At 35.5% G+C, this 17,719-nt stretch overlaps 2 protein-coding genes and 1 non-coding gene across 4 annotated transcripts; 2 read left to right on the top strand and 1 right to left on the bottom strand.

Moving 5' to 3' along the window:
* Positions 1 to 1,030: 1,030 nt before the first annotated feature.
* Positions 1,031 to 7,064, bottom strand: LOC144446277 (uncharacterized). The gene is made up of 2 exons (XM_078136028.1): positions 6,863 to 7,064; positions 1,031 to 1,764 (listed from the first exon to the last, which is right to left on the bottom strand). The coding sequence occupies exons 1-2, from the start codon at positions 7,056 to 7,058 to the stop codon at positions 1,031 to 1,033; spliced, it is 930 nt and encodes a 309-aa protein (XP_077992154.1). The 5' UTR covers positions 7,059 to 7,064.
* A 464-nt stretch (positions 7,065 to 7,528) lies between these two features.
* On the top strand, positions 7,529 to 7,600 carry Trnah-gug (transfer RNA histidin (anticodon GUG)). Its single transcript has one exon. It is a non-coding gene; the product is annotated as a tRNA-His (tRNA).
* A 1,148-nt stretch (positions 7,601 to 8,748) lies between these two features.
* Positions 8,749 to 17,519, top strand: LOC144446390 (uncharacterized). 2 transcript variants are annotated; one of them, XM_078136140.1, is made up of 10 exons: positions 8,749 to 8,797; positions 8,910 to 9,000; positions 11,099 to 11,270; positions 12,027 to 12,113; positions 12,670 to 12,735; positions 13,148 to 13,283; positions 13,548 to 13,615; positions 14,300 to 14,359; positions 15,084 to 15,138; positions 16,546 to 17,519. In XM_078136140.1, the coding sequence occupies exons 1-10, from the start codon at positions 8,755 to 8,757 to the stop codon at positions 16,623 to 16,625; spliced, it is 858 nt and encodes a 285-aa protein (XP_077992266.1). In that variant the 5' UTR covers positions 8,749 to 8,754; the 3' UTR covers positions 16,626 to 17,519. The 2 variants fall into 2 exon arrangements, with proteins under 2 accessions (XP_077992266.1, XP_077992265.1); XM_078136139.1 differs by having other exon boundaries at positions 12,664 to 12,735.
* The last annotated feature ends 200 nt before the right edge of the window (positions 17,520 to 17,719 follow it).

Genomic DNA, 17,719 nt, shown 5'->3' with positions numbered 1-17,719 from the left:
ATTGAAATCTTTTTCATTCTTTTACATCACATGCTTTTAATACATGTATAGGTACATTTTGAGCAAAGTCAATACAGAGTTTGTCACTAGCTGTCTATCTGTATGTATGCTGTGCAGCAATGTCAGATTTATCTGCCCATCTATTCACTATTTTTTATTATAGTGACTTCACAACCCCTGCCATAATACATTGAAAAGAGTTCTGGTACAACTCTCACAGTTCTCCATGGATTGCACCATAAATTTTGGTATGAAATGATTGAAAAACTCAGGTAGATTTTGCCTGCATAATGCCTTGACTATATAAGTATCAACATATTTTTATTGTACATTTTGCAAGAGTGAATGTTCACGGACTCTAGAGTAGATAGTTACGAATGAAAATTTCAACTTGGAGACAATAAGTGGATTTTCTTATTCTAAATTTGATTTTTTAATGGCACATTTACAATATCAGGTACATGGGAAGATGCACTTATTCTGTGATTGTAATTATTCAAAAGAATAATTCTGATATATTTGGTATGTTGTCAACTCTGTACTGACATTGTTATCTGTAAATAAACCAATAATATATTTAGAATTTTGGTTAATTTTATCCAGCTCATTATTTACACTGGAATGGTCATGAAAGATTTTATGATGAACAAAAATCTGAATCAAAGTAAAAAATGCATGATATATATTTTTTTGTAAATCATACACAAAAATTGCATATTCAGGTTCATTCATGTGTTCTCGTTGCAAGTTCAAAAGATATATATTGCACCTGTAAAACCTGTAAAGGCTGTGCTCACCCTAGAATCTGTACACATGATGGCACGGAGACAAGATAGCACTTTCTATAGTTCACCAAGATATCTTTTTTCTTGGTCTCCATAAAGACAGTTGTCTTGGAGCAGGAAAAGAACATCTGGGGGGGGGGGGGGTCATCTTGTTGCTGTGTTGATACCATTCTTACAGAAAACCATGTGGTTTTAAGTATGACTTTCAAGGTCAATGTGTAAATTTGAGTATTGTTTAGGATCTATTAGTTGGCTATATCGTTTATAGGCCATACTTGCTTTGGTCCTTTCCATTCACTAAGTCCCCACATTAGTCCCTCCTCACGTTCCCTTTTGTACCCGAGACAGTGTGAAACATATCGCACACCATGCATCTCGCGATCACGATTACGATGTTGATGACCATGAACATGAACCCGAGACCCTAACTTTCTGATTTGCGTTTCCAAAATATTGCACCCAGCGAAACGTGTAAAGTTGAACCCCAACAAGGCACCTTGGCGTTCTATTTTCTTTTCTGGTAGTGACAGCATCTTCCGTTCTTTCTCAACTGCCTCATTGTCTTCTTTACAGGCAAGGATAAGATCTCTTCTTGGAAGAAAGTGACTGAAACTAATAACCGGAATGTCATACTCTTTAATGTATTCCTGGTTTAGATTTGCGAAATATTTGGATTTAGTGGTGTCTAGTTTTGGCCACTTACAAAAATGGTTGTCCATCCACATACTGTTCATCTTTTTGGCATCTTCATCTGCCTGACCACGCAAATACAAAGAATCTTCCGGATCGTCTTCCGGTGATGAATACCAGGAAAACAACGGCACAACCATGACTTCTTCATCCTCATTTACTTTTAATCTCTTCGGTTTGGTGTGCACATCGATTGAGTCACACATCGCCAGAATTTTATCAAATTTTTGAATAGAATCTGTGGTGTCTGATCTCTTTGGATCTTCTCGGAGCCACAATTCATGGTTGCCTGAAGAACCAAACAAAATAGTTAACGAGTTTCACTCCTTTTTTTCTCAAATTTTATTCTATGTAAAGATTGAATAGTGAGTACATGTCCCAACAAGTGAGGTAGGTTAATTTATACAAGGAGTGTTCCCTGTCACCAACAGGTACAAAAGAAAATGAAAGCGCGGAGTTGAAAAATTACTACGATAACCTACTTATGTACTGCATGTGTTGAAAGAAAAAAACAGCTACTTTTCTCTAGTATACAATTCTATGCAAATAATGAAATAAACAGGGCAAATGAGGGTCATAAATCAAACAGTGAAATGTGCGTCCCTGGAACTAAATGACCCATAATGGGGAAATAAACACAATAAAGCAGGTCAACATTATGTCTGTTGGCAACAACTGTGTATTTAAGTTAACTGTACAGATTTCAAATAGCCAATTACAACCATTATTTTGTTTACTATGGCAATGAAAAGCTGAGATGTTATGACTTACAAGCATCGTACACACCATTGTCATGACTAAATGCCAATGTCTACCGAATATTTTTTTCATTCAATGGTCAGAACTTTTTTTTTTCTGCCAACCTCAGTGACAAATATAAATGTTGAAATTCACATTATAATGAATGCTTGGCCAACTAATAAACAAGTGATGAACTTTTCAACACCTGTATATTTCTGTGCATTTATTCATTATTGTTGCATGCTAACTACTGTTAGCAATTCACACATACAGCCATGATGCTTAGCACATAAAGGTAACTCTAACATAGGTACATACTGATGGTGAATACAAAGTTGTTAGCTCACAAATCAGCTATGAATTTGTATGCCATTGTAAAGTTGTTAACTGTGGTAATGAAAAACTCTCTGAATAATTAAGAAATTGTCATGTGATTCCATTCTTTGACCACCTTTTCTCCAAATAATTATTTGGTATTCTTAAAAGCTGCACTAAGTGTGACCGGAGTCATGAGTATAATTGTTTGATCAGACAACCAACAATATAATTGAAATTGTTTAAATATCAATAATTGGACATTGTACATGTTAATTAGGGGTCGATTGTATCCAGAAGTACAGATATGGATTGAAATCGTGATCATGCTGTGTGTTGCCAAGGGAACTGATTTTTAGGGTGCTGAAAATATATGGTCAAAAATGTCAAAAATGACTTTTGGTTGAAATCAGTCTAAAATTGAGTGAGATTTGTTGTATGGTGGCACACTCGTACCAAGGCTGACCTTAAAGTACACCCCAACCCCCTTTGTCTGGGCCCAACTCTTGGTTCAAAAGGCCTTACTAGTAGGTGTATGACATGTGCCCTCACAGGCTGTGTGTAGCAGTACTAATTCCCAATTAATATTCTTCCAGTGTAACGTCTGGCCTCTTCTTGTGATTCCTATCAATGTTGTGCAAACTACAGAAATTTTACAAAAACGTGAATGCTTAGCTGGGAAAGATATGAAGTAATATTGCACAGGTCAACAAACAAAGTTTTTGCTGGTTAAGGCAACAGTTAATAAGGCCTGCAACCCTTACATATGGTCATATGACACATACGTTATGCATCATAAGCTATTCAGAAGTGTGGCATTGGGTTTTCCAAACGGTACTTGTGCTTTCATAATAATTGCAAACGTGGCTTACCTCACAAAAGACACCTGAATGGACACAGATTGTGTATACTGATTTATTGTCAACAAAATGAAAGTAATTGCATTGACTTGTCAACAAGTCTACACATGATAGTAGCATTATTTATAGTCCAAAAATCCTCTTTCATTTTCTCATGTCTATTCAGCATAATCAGTGTTGTGTGACTCCGCATACATAAATGAAACATGATTTTTGTGCGTCTGATATAGTTAGTCTCTGGTTTGGGTGGCCTTTAAAATTTTTTTTTATGTTTCTCGTCATCCGACTGATCCTATATTTCTTTAATTCCAAATGACAAAAAAATCAAAAGTTGGAGCAGAAAAAAATTAGAACATGATGTCACTGATTGTAAGATGTGGATTCCACATGTCTATGGAGGTGAAAATTATCATTTTTTATTGAAATATGGGACCTTGGTCAAAACAAATGGATTATAGTTTCTTTTCGACCTAAACTGTCATTTCTAAGGCACCCAGTTGCAGAAGCACTAGCTGCAAATGGAATGCTTTTCAAAAAAAAAATATTTTGTTGGTATGATAACTTACTCACAATACCGTACACCATGAAAAGTAGTGCATCACCTTGGATAGACATATTCTTGTAGCTATACTATTAAATTATCAAATTTGATTTTTGGGTCCACACCCAAAAATCAGCGCCCTCAACAGTGATAATGATTTTAAAAGGTTTCTGTAATGCTTTTGGACAATATTGACCACTCTAATTATTAGTATTTTAACAATTTTCAGTGAATGTATAACAGTATTGTGGTTGTCTGATTGAAAAATGATACTCAAAGTTACAACGAGTACAGTTTTAACACAGTGACACATTCAAAACCAAGTTTTTGCTCAAGATTTAAACTTGTCACTATACCACCTACGTATAACATTGACCACCAGTTAACAGATGTAATGTATTTTTATGAGTAACTGACCAATTTTTATTGAATATTTTATCTTTGGTTACTTGATGAAAGAATATCTCAGTTGCAGCTAGTGCAGGATGAAAGTACTATCATGAATTAAAGCATCACTGACACATGTACAAACACTCACACATACTGCTTTTCACTGGCATTCTGATGAGAAACATACAATGCAGAGAGTAAGGTCCGACTTTTTTTTGTAGTGAGATATTACTATTGGTAACTTCAATGTCAGCTACCAAAATGACAGACTTGCTATAACTTAAAGTGTCTATCTTTGCAATGTACATGCTAGTTTGTATTTAGATGCAGATCATATTTTTGTCACATTCCTTTAAAAAGCTTCTGGAATATTATTTTATTTATAACTCATTGCATGCACATGCATCACCTATAACATGTAAGAGTTATCTAAATACAATCTACCCGTGTACATTCTTCATGTGCAGTCATACATGTACATGTATACACAAACACACAGTGTTCTTCATCAAAAGTGTACATATATACATAGAGTACAGTGAGATACACATACCACATTCTCAAAACTACCCTGCTTTACTTCTGTTTCATCAACTAAAATAGTGTTCAATGATATATTCCAAAAACATCAGGATGACTGTCGACAGTCTTTGTATTAGACTGTGGTTCATTTTCACATGTCAGGAATTTATTGAGTTGGTACCAGTACTTCTTACAAGTTATTATCTTTGGACCATGAGTAATATCAATATTTCATATTCTCATACAAATGATTTTAGTTTATGCACAGATGAGTTTAGTCTTGGTGAAATCAGCCTAGTCTTATGACTTTATTGATTGCAGTAGAAAGATCCATGTGAATATTCATGCCAATAAAAGGTATGGGGAGACTATTTTTCATTTGATTCTCATCACAGCACCTTTAAAATTGATGTTGATGTGTGTGTGTGTGTGTGTGTGTGTGTGTGTGTGTGTGTGTGTGTGTGTGTGTGTGTGTGTGTGTGTGTGTGTGTGTGTGTGTGAGTGTGTATATGTGTGTGTGTGTGTGTGTGTGTGTGTGTGTGTGTGTGTGTGTGTGTGTGTGTGTGTGTGTGGCACTGGGGAAATCCATTCATAATATCATTTCAAACCCTGCCATAGGGGTGTGTATTTTTGTTAAATGTTTTGTTTGTATTTTTGCATCAAGGCCAAAAAATAAAGAAGGTTGAGTCACAAGAAACACATAAAAAATCACTCTATTTTAAAAAATCATTTATAGCCTATGTTATACTATAACCTTTGATATGTTTTGAATGAACAGAGTGGCCTAATAGTCATGTATTACATGTAACCACAAACAATTACACTAAGTTACATTGATCATGAAGGCTTGTTTAATTACTTCTCAATAACTACCACTACATATACAACATATACAATGTATACACCACATGCATGGTATAGACTCATATTTTATTATATCAAACCAGTATTCTACAGGATGATGAAACAGGATGATAATGAAGGACAGTCACTTGTATATACATGTAAAGATTTCCTTGATGAGCTTGTGTGCCCTGTACAATTATTACCCTGGCACAGAACTATCACGTCAGTTCTCTACATTTCCTAACTCCCTAGGAAGTATACAATCCCTGCTGTCATTATAAGCACATAGGTTTTAATCCTTCACAGTGCATGTGCCCTATCAGGTGCCTATTTATACAACTGGGTTGAGAATAAACGCCCTCTTAAAATCTTAAACTAAGAAAGTGAGGTTTACAATAATGTGTCAGTTTGTATTAAATATACAGTATAATTTGTTTTGTCACAGACAAATTACTTGTCTGTGGTTTTGTTGACAAAATACTTCAAGCTAGATAACTACTATTATCTCAACTTGACTCAAGATGAAAACCCTGCATAAAATGAACGTAACATATGCTAAAACAAAGTAAACCTAGCCACGACTGATGAGGGCGCTATTTACATTATATTTTTTCTGCGCTTCACTTTACACCATTGAGATCTAAACATGTGTAAGAATTTTAAGTGTTCTTTTGTTTTAGGACATGATTCATTATGTCACATAACAATATAATATACCATGTTTCCACAAAATGTTACACAGATATATACTGATTAACATCCATCACCAAGTTTTGCCATAATAGCTCAAAACTATTTTGTAGATTTCACCTACCTATACCTGTCAAGTATTCATATGACTAAGAAATTGAAGCCATAATTTATTTTGATGCTTATTTTGAGAATACCATTGTCACTATAATAAAGAATTCTTCCTTATACTTACTATAAAAATACATTGTACATTTTGTATCTGTTAATTAGTGGTCAATATTATCAGTAGGTGGTGCAGTGGTATTAAAGTTTACATCTTGAGCAAAAGCTTGGTTTTGAATCTGTCACCGTGTTAATTAAGACCAAAACAATTACAATTATTTTATCTAATTAAATATATCAATTATTAGAACTACTGAGTAAGGTTTTTCAATGAATCAAAGAATAGTGGTCTGAGAATGATTAGTATGCATTCTTACCTGGAACGTAAAACACTGTGTTGAACTTTTTCCTCAGTGATGTAAGAGTGGCTTCAAGTAACGGCATATAATCAGTCACGTCGCCAGCAACAATCAATGCATCGTTCGTGTATAAATCGTTCGGTAACTTCTCTATCCATTCGTAGTTCTCCGAATGGTCAACGTGAATGTCAGAAATTGCAAAAATTCGACTCATCTTCGGATGCTGGTGAGTTGAAAAAGTTCGGATTGGTTTAGTTAGTCTAGTAATATGTGGCCAAAATCGCATATCAAGCAAGTGTCGCTAGTTCACTGTCGTAGAAGCTTCGAAGGATGCGAGACAGTTTACGGATTACGTTGCACGGTGTTTTGCAATAGCCGGATGGTACCTGCAACTTTTTTTAGGGATTGCTTCACTTCCGGGAACTGTCTGACGTGACGAACGTTTCTATTGGTACACCAGAGCGACGAGGCCCAATCACAGGGTATCTAACATCGACCATCTGCATAACATAACGTCCGGCGTTAAGTGATAAAATGGATTGTTACAGTGTGACTTGTGCCAAAACGTAGCGCAGGATGAAAGAGTGCATTATGTACCGAAAATGAAAAGTTAAATGATGATTTTGGGGGATAATAGTACTTAAACTTAAAATCATCAGTTCTCGTCAGGTCAGCTTGTAGCTCGCCGTGATCGTCTAGTGGTTAGGACATTGCGTTGTGGCCGCAATAACCCAGGTTCGAATCCTGGTCTCGGCATTACACTGCCAGTGTAATAGCACGGCAAAGCTGATATTTTTATTTTCTCATTTTTTTTCCTCCCCAAATTTCCTGGTTTAAATAATTTCGAAATGACACGTTTTTAGATTTCGTAATATTTTACCTTTGTATTTGATTTTCTTGTCGCATAACCATAACCACACACAATACATGCACAACAGTATACTTATAGAGGGCGCACCTTAGAAGGATCAAGGTAAAAGGATCCCCTCTCCATTTATGTTTTGACGGTGATGAATGTGTTTCTCCTCCACTGTCTATGTTTAAATATTCAAATGAATATGATGAGTACGATGGGACAAAATTATACTGGGAAGGTGGAAAATGGAAAATACAATGGTTATCTCGCAACTAGTCCATGTTCGCAAGTGTCTAACAAACTTGAAAGTTAATTATCTCTGGGCAAACATTTCGTATTCTCTGCAAATAATTGCACAATACTTACTGAAATCATTCGTTCAAGAACGTCACAAAAATGCTATTACTAAACTAACACAGTCCAATAAACGGGGGATGGGGAGGGGGAGGGGATAAACACATTTGAAAGTGGAAAAAGACAAGAAGACTCTTGAACAAGCATGATACAAAATGATAAATTGTTGTTTTCAAAAAATAAATAAATTAATGTTCCACATTTTGTCTGTTACTGACACAAAGCCATCGATACGCGATGGCGAACGGATATCAAATTGAATAGTGATTGGAGGAAGGGAGGGAGGGAGGGACGGATGGATGGATGGATGGATGGATCATGGATGGATGGATGGCGGATAAGGATGGATAGATGGTTGGATATATGAACGAACGAACGCGTGAATGAATGAATGAATGAATGAATGAATGAATGAATGAATGAATGAATGAATGAATGAAGTGTTTTTCGTTTATGGTAATAGGGTTGATTGACAGATATATTATATGTCGAGGGATAAATAATCATTAAATTATCAATATGCGTAGTAATTAATAGTTTTAATATTCTTCACTATTATGTATCTTGAAAAGTGGGTCAACTTTCAATTGTTTGACTTTGTTTCTTTGATGCAAGCCATACAATGTCGTCTGCTGTTTTTGCTACACTTTGCATAAGTTAGGGGACCACGCTGTTTCCGGTTGTAAAGCGTGACAACAACATGGCGGAGATCAACAACGCTGCGCTTCGTGATGGCATTAAAGGTAAGAAATTATCCTTTTTTTATCATCTTTCTTGTCTTTTCACCCAATTTTAGATATACCTGTAGTATAACAAATCCATTACCATCCCCGAAAATACGTTTTTTTTTTACAGAAATCCTGGACAAAGGCGACATGGCTACACTGTCTTCGAAGAGAGTGCGTCGAATGCTCGAGGAGAAATTCAGCGTGGACCTCACAGATAGGTGAGTGTTTGCCTTGTCTGTCGACATTTAGACACAAAACCAGTTCTTGCAAAAAAAGTAAATTTGAATTCCTCCTTTTGTGATCGAAAAGATGCACTTGTAATAATGTTTTTTTGAGATATATCATGTTCAATAGTTATTAAACCATGCCAAATTTTCATGAAAATAACAAACAAACGAACGAATGAATTACAATAACAAACAACTAAACTTTATAAATTTAAAGGTATCACAACCGTCAACCATTGCAATTTGTTTGTTGTTGAGATTGGACATACCTGCATGACACTGCATCAGGGTAATTTTCCTGTGAGTGTATAAAATATATGATGTAGATTCTAAAAACTCTGTTTAAAACCCAGTATTAAAGGTTTATTGTCTCCTTCACTTAATTGACGTTTATTCAAACAAACCAGGGACCCCAGGGTGTACAACAACTGGAGGACTCAGAATATTGTGCGTGCGTATGTATGTATGTATGTATGTATGTATGTATGTATGTATGTATGTATGTATGTATGCATGCGTGTGTGTGCTCGCATGTGTATGTGTGCATGTGTGTGTGACTATCTATTACCCTCAGTCACTCATTCATTCACCAACATGCTTGTCTGCCACTGTCCCTTCATCCATTATTTAATAATATATATATATATCATATTATCAGTTTTAAGTTACTTTGATGAGATGTATATAAGCTTTAATTTTGTCAGGTTGAGTATTCATCCATCCATCCATCCATCCATCCATCCATCCATCCATCCATCCATCCATCCATCCATTCATCCATTCATTCATTCATTCATCCATCCATCCATCCATCCATCCATCCATCCATCCATCCATCCATCCATCCATCCCTTCCTTCATTCCTTCATTTATTCATTCACTCATTCATCCATCCATCCATCCATTCATTCATCCATCCATCCATCCATCCCTTCATTCCTTCCTTCATTCCTTCATTCATTCATTCATTCACTCATTCACTTATCCATGATCATTTCAGCCATTATTTGATAATTTAGATCAACATATGACCAACTTTGGTGATATAAATTATATAAGTTGTGATTTAGAAGGTTGAGTGTGGCAGAAAAAAGTACATTTTTACTCAGAGGCTACATCTATGTCACTTCTAGAGAAATTGTCTCTAAAATGTTACAAACAAGACCGCACTTCGTTAAGATGTGTCTTTCTGATAACAGTTTGCCTTTCAAAATTGAGTTCACTTAGGTAAATAAAGATTGTTTACACTGTTTAATATTGATCTGTTTTCCATGACCCAGTCAACCCTGTATTTCCTGGATTTCACCAGATTTTTTTTTCAATTATGCCGTCTAGGATCAGATAAGAAAAAAAATACATCCCTTATAAAAATGATGACACCATAAATGCATTTCTTACCAGAAGTTATCATTTATTACTGAAATTCAAGATCTTTGATACATTTATAAGATTCATAGTATCCATCTAACCACTGATACTAATATCTATTAAAGGCATCAAGACTGTTCAAAGTGGGATTTTGAATTAAAAGTATTGTCAGCATGACCACAAACACGCTTACTTTTTTTCTAATTTCATTTTTTTCTCTTTTCTTTATTTTTTCATCTTTTTTTCTTTTTCTTCTAAACAGATGATCTGATGTTATTATGTGAGAGCCATAGAAATAAATAAATTTTGTCAATCACCCTTATTAGAACCATGCATACCAGTAACATTCTTATAAGGCCAAATTTTACCATAATGTATACCATATCTAGTCACTAAATGTGTTCATTGTACTGACTTAGGATACCCAAAGGAGGTCTCCTGAAACCATCTTGACATTGGACACATACAGGTGGTCTCCTGAAACCCTCCATAAATACTTACTTTGTTTGGCATGTGAGCATATTTGATGTGTAAGCATTACCATCCTGAGTGTAAACACAAAAGCAACTTACGGTTACCCAAGTTGAAACCTGGAGTAAGATGCCGTACATGCAGTGGACTACTACAACTTCCATTTCAACTGTTAATCAAATGCCGGTCCAAATAAGGTGAATTTGCCAGTGTTTTTGTTGACATTATTGTTATTATTATTGTTACCAAGGAAACAAGAAATTGACAAGATGATAATGAGTATGATAACAGAGGCTGAGGCCAAAGAATCTGCCAAAGAGACAGATGGAGAAAAGGCAACAAGCTCAAAAGAAACAAATGAGACAACAAACTCTGTTGAAGATAACAACGTTGACAGTGATGATTCATCGTCCATCGGCGAGGTAAAACACTGCAGAATTGTTTTAAACAGACAGTGAAATGAAACATCAGAAAGTTTATTATTATACAATTTTTATCTCTTGTTCCCTCATGTACAAAAGACTGTAACTGGAGCCCAACTTTTATATGAATTCAGTATGCAAACTTCATGTACACAGTACATACCAAAACTTATATAAAAGCCAAGTCAACAATATATAGAAAAGTACAGCATACAGAAGAATAAACTGGGCACTAAAGTCTCAACTTACTACATGGCCTAAACCTAAAGTGTGACACTAGAGGTTCAATATATTTCTGTTTTTTCACAGACAGTAGATCAAATACGAAATAGTGAGTCCAAATTAGCCCCAGTACTTTCCATTGTGCAGCCAAGGGAAATACAAGTGACATCAGGGACATTGTCACAAGTCATAGATGAGAAGTGACAAACCCCTATGTCATGAGTATTTTCCAGCTGAACTAAGACAATGTATGAGGACAAAATGCACATGCACAAGCTTAATTTAAGAATTGTTGAAAATGATGCTGTGCTGAATATTTTGACTCATGTTTCATGCACTGCAGATCTAATTGTGATGACACATGTTGTCATGAACTAGAACAACCAGGGTATACATAATTCCATACTTTCTGTTTGAACATGTTCTACTTGGCTAGTGCATTGTATAATGAAAAATAAAGTATTCCACTTTCATCTGGATGTTGTACCTTATTGTGAAAGTTATGTAGGCTGATGTTTGAAATTTTGTCCACAGATAGAAGATGAACCGCCAAAGAAGAAAAAGAAACAGACAACAAAAAAAGAGACACAGAAGAAACCTGCCAGAGTCAAAGCGACAAAGGTATTTTGGATTACCGTTTTCTGTGCAAAACATAGAAACTTCATTTTTTTTGAAAATATTGATAACATTTTATGATTTTGTTGATTCATAAATAAAAATTAATTCTTACATTCTAGTTTAACATAATGTTGAGATTGACCAAACATAACATAAATTCTTAGATTTTTGTCTAACATAAAATTGGAATTTGTGAAAAATTTATAGAGAAACTAGAATTTTTGCTCATAAATTTTGGCGGGAAAGTAAGACAATTTTAGCTCAAATTCTTACAGTAGCATTATGTCTACAATTCCAGTCTAAAATGAAGCAAATGTGACAATCATCTCAAGAGAATCAAAATAGTTTTGTCAAAAGATTGCGCCGAGGGAGTGATCGGTATTTTGCACAGAATATTTACTGTGGTATGCTGTAAATTGTTACCATTCTGCATACCATGTACATGGGATGTTATAGTATCAAGAGTTATCAAGAATTATATCAATATTCTGTTGATAAAACTTAGCTGTTGCTTTTGTGTTGACTGCATTTTTTGCAACATTTTTTTCGGCAGCCTCAGTCTAACAAGAAGAAATCTGCTGAGACTGTTCATGATAGTGATGACAGTGATGAAGAACCTAATCAGGTACAATTTAAACAAGATTTCTATAGAAAGGACTTTGTTTGATTGTCAGTTCCTTTTACATGTATCAAAATTAAACACTAGAAATAATTTTTATCAAATTGTTCACATGGTAAAACATTCCTTAATTGTCACATGATTCCAATGATGAGTCACATGATTCAAGTGATCAGTCATGTGACCAACCTAGAATCTCAGACTGGTGAACAAGTTCACAGTGTGGACAAAAGCTCCAGTTTCACTTTCCTTCATAAAATATCAAACTGTGTGTGATGTTTCAGTAGTTGACATTTCAATGTTGCCGCAGTAACCTACACAGATATAATGCATAATGCTTGAGGGCGCTGTTTATTTGAGCATTGTAAACACTTGATACTAGGGGGTATTTACTACTGAAAGTTCTATCTACTTGCAGACATTGAATGATGCAGAGTTAGCAAGGCAGCTACAGGAGGAAGAAGATGGCGGCAGACGAACCAGGCATCGAAATGCAAAGAGAACTGCAACTCCACAAACAACTCAGAAGAAAAGGAAAAAGACAGAAAGAAAAGGTGAAATAGCGGTATGATTTACACAACAAACAACCACACAGTGTGCACATCCCTCACACTATTCCCTGCATGTAACTATACTGTATACAGAAAGTGATCTTAACCTTCTTTCTGATAACGGATATTATACTTTTGTCAGTGGTATTCTGAAATATGAAAATAAGATAAGGAAAATATTGAAAAATAATATATGGCTATTAACAGTTAGAATATCACTTACCTACCTGGTTATGGTACTGGTCAACTTTACATTACTATTCACAGGAAAGTCTGGCTACAGTGCTGATATGGTCCTTTCTCCTGAGTTAGCAGAAATCATGGGAACAGACAGAGTGAGTGGCAATTTAGTTTTTTAGCAAAACTTTGACTCTCTATTTTATAAGCTGTCAAGTATTTCAGTGAATTTTGAAATATTTTTGTAAGAATCTATAGACCGATGTAAAGATTCCTCTCCTGGTAACATTTGTTGATTGTGGTGTTACTGGTATGTTATGTTCATCGCTGGTTAATAGAAAGTTTTGTAAGCTGAGTTTGTAAGCTGTTAACTTGGGTCAACATACTCTACGTAAAACCCTCAACTAATATTCTAGTGTTATACCTTCAGTGGTATTAAGATCATCTTTTCATTGTTAGCATAGTCGATGGTATACTATACTAGAGGTTTTCTCAACATTTCAGTAAACATGTACTAAATTATGTCATCAAATTACTTGAGTTCAAGTTTGAGTTCTACTAATATCATGTGATGGTTAATAAAAGTATTACATTAGATGATGAAGCCCCACATGACTTGCCAAGAAACATTAGGGAGACATCAATATTAGATGAGACAATCCCAATAATTAACAGAGATAGGGGACATTTTCACTACTATCATACTGCCACCTAGAAGCCAGCTGTAACCATGGAAACTGTCATTCAAGCGAGGATCGTCATATGGGATTGCTGACTAGTAAAGATGGTTGAACTACTTGGGTTAATAATCTTTGTATACATTGATATTGTCCTTTTCATAGATGCCAAGACATACAGTAGTCAAGAAGATGTGGGAGATAATTAGACAACGAGAACTTATGGTAAGAGTTATGTCAATATAGACACATTATGGGATGCACAAAAAGAGTCTGGCCAGACTGCCTGTCACTCTATAGGCCTTTCCAAAATGGTGGTGCTCTACTTCCTGTCTGTGTGTACCTTAGGGGTATACAAGGTATAGGTTACTCAGTTAATCATAGCGCACTGCTGCTTTCCTCAATGTCTGAACAATACGAAAAACATCCCTGGTTTACACTTCTACAGAATACGAAGGAACAAAGCTCTTAAGAAACGGTACTATGAGGTGATGATACCCCCCAATTTGAGTGAGGGCACTGTATTCTCAATTTCCTGTTTGCAGTCTGCAATGGCCTATTCTCATGTCGTTTGGTGTTTTAGGAAGATTATTTCACACATTATTCAAGTGTGTCCATAAACGTTCCATTTCTTCTCCAATGTCTATAATTCTATCTACTTTTGTTCTTTTACAGTACATCATGAAAGGTGACATATTATCATAGAAAGCCCACTGACACTTCCTTATTACAATTTGTCAACTTTCAATGCAGTGCAGAAATTAATTTCAAAGATTAATGAAATGAGGAAAATGTATAATTATACTCTCCCATGTTGGTACTTCCTGACTAGAATGTTACCCTCCACAGCCCACACAAGGAGAACTCAGGTCACTTTAGGGACAAACTTTCAGATGCACAAAGGTTTTATTTACCTACACTTTTTAAAACTCATTCTTCATTTTCACAGGATCCAAAAAACAAACAGTTTATGCTGTGTGATGAACAACTACTGAAAGTCTTTGGTAAGCAAATACCTTTCTTAATACTCTCATATATTTATTTTCAAATATATACTATATGACCCCATAACATCTTGAACAATCAAGATTTCTTAAACTCCATAGCAACTGTGGAATAAAATTTATTATTTTTCATGTAAGTTACATGCCCAAATATGGGCCATAAAGTACTGTCATCCTACAACTTATTGACCAATCAGACTGTTTCTTTGTAACCTCTGGCATTTTGGAGAAGTCATAGTTTTGCGTGTCCAATATGTGGATGCAGCCATCTTTAAATCAAGTACATGTTGCCTTATGTCATGGATTACCAGCAAAACGATTAGTTGTGTCCTGCTTGCTTGGGGAAACAGGTGGGCTCATTCACAGTTTTGTCGTGGAGGTTATAGAATTTGAAAAAAGAAAAATTGATAGTGACCTTGTACTTGACACTTTGCAGAAATTTTCATGAAACCTGAGTCATAATTTGCTGAAAGTGACAAGGGCTAATGAGGACTGTTGTTTTGCAATGTTTGGTCATCTCAATAAACGTTGTCATAACTTTTAATTTGAACATCTGACATTCTTAATGAATGTCAACAAAATGTAGAAACATTGTGTGAACTTCCCACTGTTGCCATGGTTACAGATGATAAGGTTACAAAAATAAAAATTTGTAAAAAATAAAGTAAAAACGTACAGCAAAGAATAATTTCATCCCCTCAAACCCCCCAACCCCCCCCCCCCCCCCCCATCTCCCAACCCCACTCTTTACTAAAAAAAGATGGATCATAGTTCTCCCACATTGCTTACTTTTATACAGCGGAAATCATAATTGTGTTCATTTTCAATGATCAAACACGTTCGATAAGAGCTAAATTTAATCAAGTAACATCAACAGAAACGTACATAAGTAACATTTGCTCAATTAGTGTAAGTAATAAACCACAGCAGACGGGAGCAACACAATCTGATTAAAATCTTTATTTATCTCTATTCCCATCGTGTTATGACATTTGTTTTGCTCCGGGTGATCACCGCCATCCCACATCTGACCCTGTGTAATAGACAATCCCGTTTGAATCTCAAGGATCTTTTAATGTTTCTACAACCAATCAGCACTCTTCTTTCAAAATCATTCAGAGAGCCTCCGTACGTGTTGACCTTCACATGTTGTGTAAGGGTAGCTGCCAACGTATTGCTCATCCTGATTGGTTACTTGAAAGCGAGAGATCCTTGAGTTGGGTTGTATGAATTGTTTGCTCACTGTTTATAGTAATAGATTTGGTTGCACTTACCCATGGTGGTTCATTGTTATACTAATACATGTAGGACACTGGTTTACTTATATTTGTATCAAACATCTTTGGTCATTGAAAGTGAATTCAGTTATGATTTGCACTGTGTTTTTTCTTTGTGACTTGCGTATAGGTAAGAAGAGAGTGCGGATGTTTGGCATGATGAAGTACTTGAAAACACATATCAAAGATCCTGTCTACCTGACAGAATAACAGCGTACCGTACCTTGATTTAGGACACATTGCATCAGAATTGTCACTGCCTCCATAATCAGTAACCATTGCCATCAATTTACAAACCCAATTTTCATTTACCCTTCATTTTTTTTACAACTCTGTCAATGGGCATTTTGTTCCTCTTTTTTCAACAAATCCCAAGATACCTAAAAAACAGTGTGTGTTTATATGCACACTAATTTAGCTTCCACCCCTATTTTCAGTAACAAATCCCTGGATAACTAAAAACAGTATGTTTTCATGCACACTAAATTAGCTTTCACCCCTATTTGGATAGACCAAACCATTGAAAATAGGGGTGGAAATGGTGAGTTGTGCAATTGATTGGGGGATTGAGTCATTGATATAGCTGTATTCAGCAGACAGAATGATTCCTTGCCATGTATATGTAAACCTAAAATGGGGTGTGGCTCCTTGAAATGACAGCCATGATCATTGATTTTGTATCTGAAATTAATTCAAGTACAATGGCCATGGCTATTGATTTGGTATGTAAAATACCAGACATAATAACCATGGTAACATATATGACTTCTCGATCAGATATAGTAGCCATGGTAACAGGTAGCCATGGTAACAGATGGGACTTCTTGATGAGACATGAAAGCCATGTTAACCAATATGACTTCTTGAATCAAGTAGTAGCTATGGTAACAGGTATGGCATCTCCAGTTTAGATATCTAGTCACATAACAACTCTACAGAAATGTGGACTATGGCTAAAATGTCTCATTTTTAACCCCACATACATGTAATAATTTTGTACCGTACGTCCCAAAGATTTATAGACAGAAATAGATTTATTTCAACTTGACTCAAGACATGTTGTTTGACATGCAAATATACAGTATACAGCATGTACAAATTGTTACTTGGGGGGAGGGGGACAGGGGAGGGGGGCAAAATTTACTTAGATACAGCTATTTGTAGAAACACTCGCTTCAAAATATTCCGTCAGCAGATATTCCCTTCCAAGTAAATTAGTACTGTTTCTATTTTCTACAACAAAACAAGTTTAAACAGAACCAAACTTTATCAGCTGTTGCAGATATTTTCACAAGCAATGTTTC

This window comes from Glandiceps talaboti, chromosome 15, assembly GCF_964340395.1.
Source record: "Glandiceps talaboti chromosome 15, keGlaTala1.1, whole genome shotgun sequence".
Classification (NCBI taxonomy): Eukaryota; Metazoa; Hemichordata; class Enteropneusta; family Spengelidae; genus Glandiceps; species Glandiceps talaboti.
Note: the sequence above shows the minus strand (reverse complement) of the source record. Positions and strands in the feature narration are given on the sequence as shown.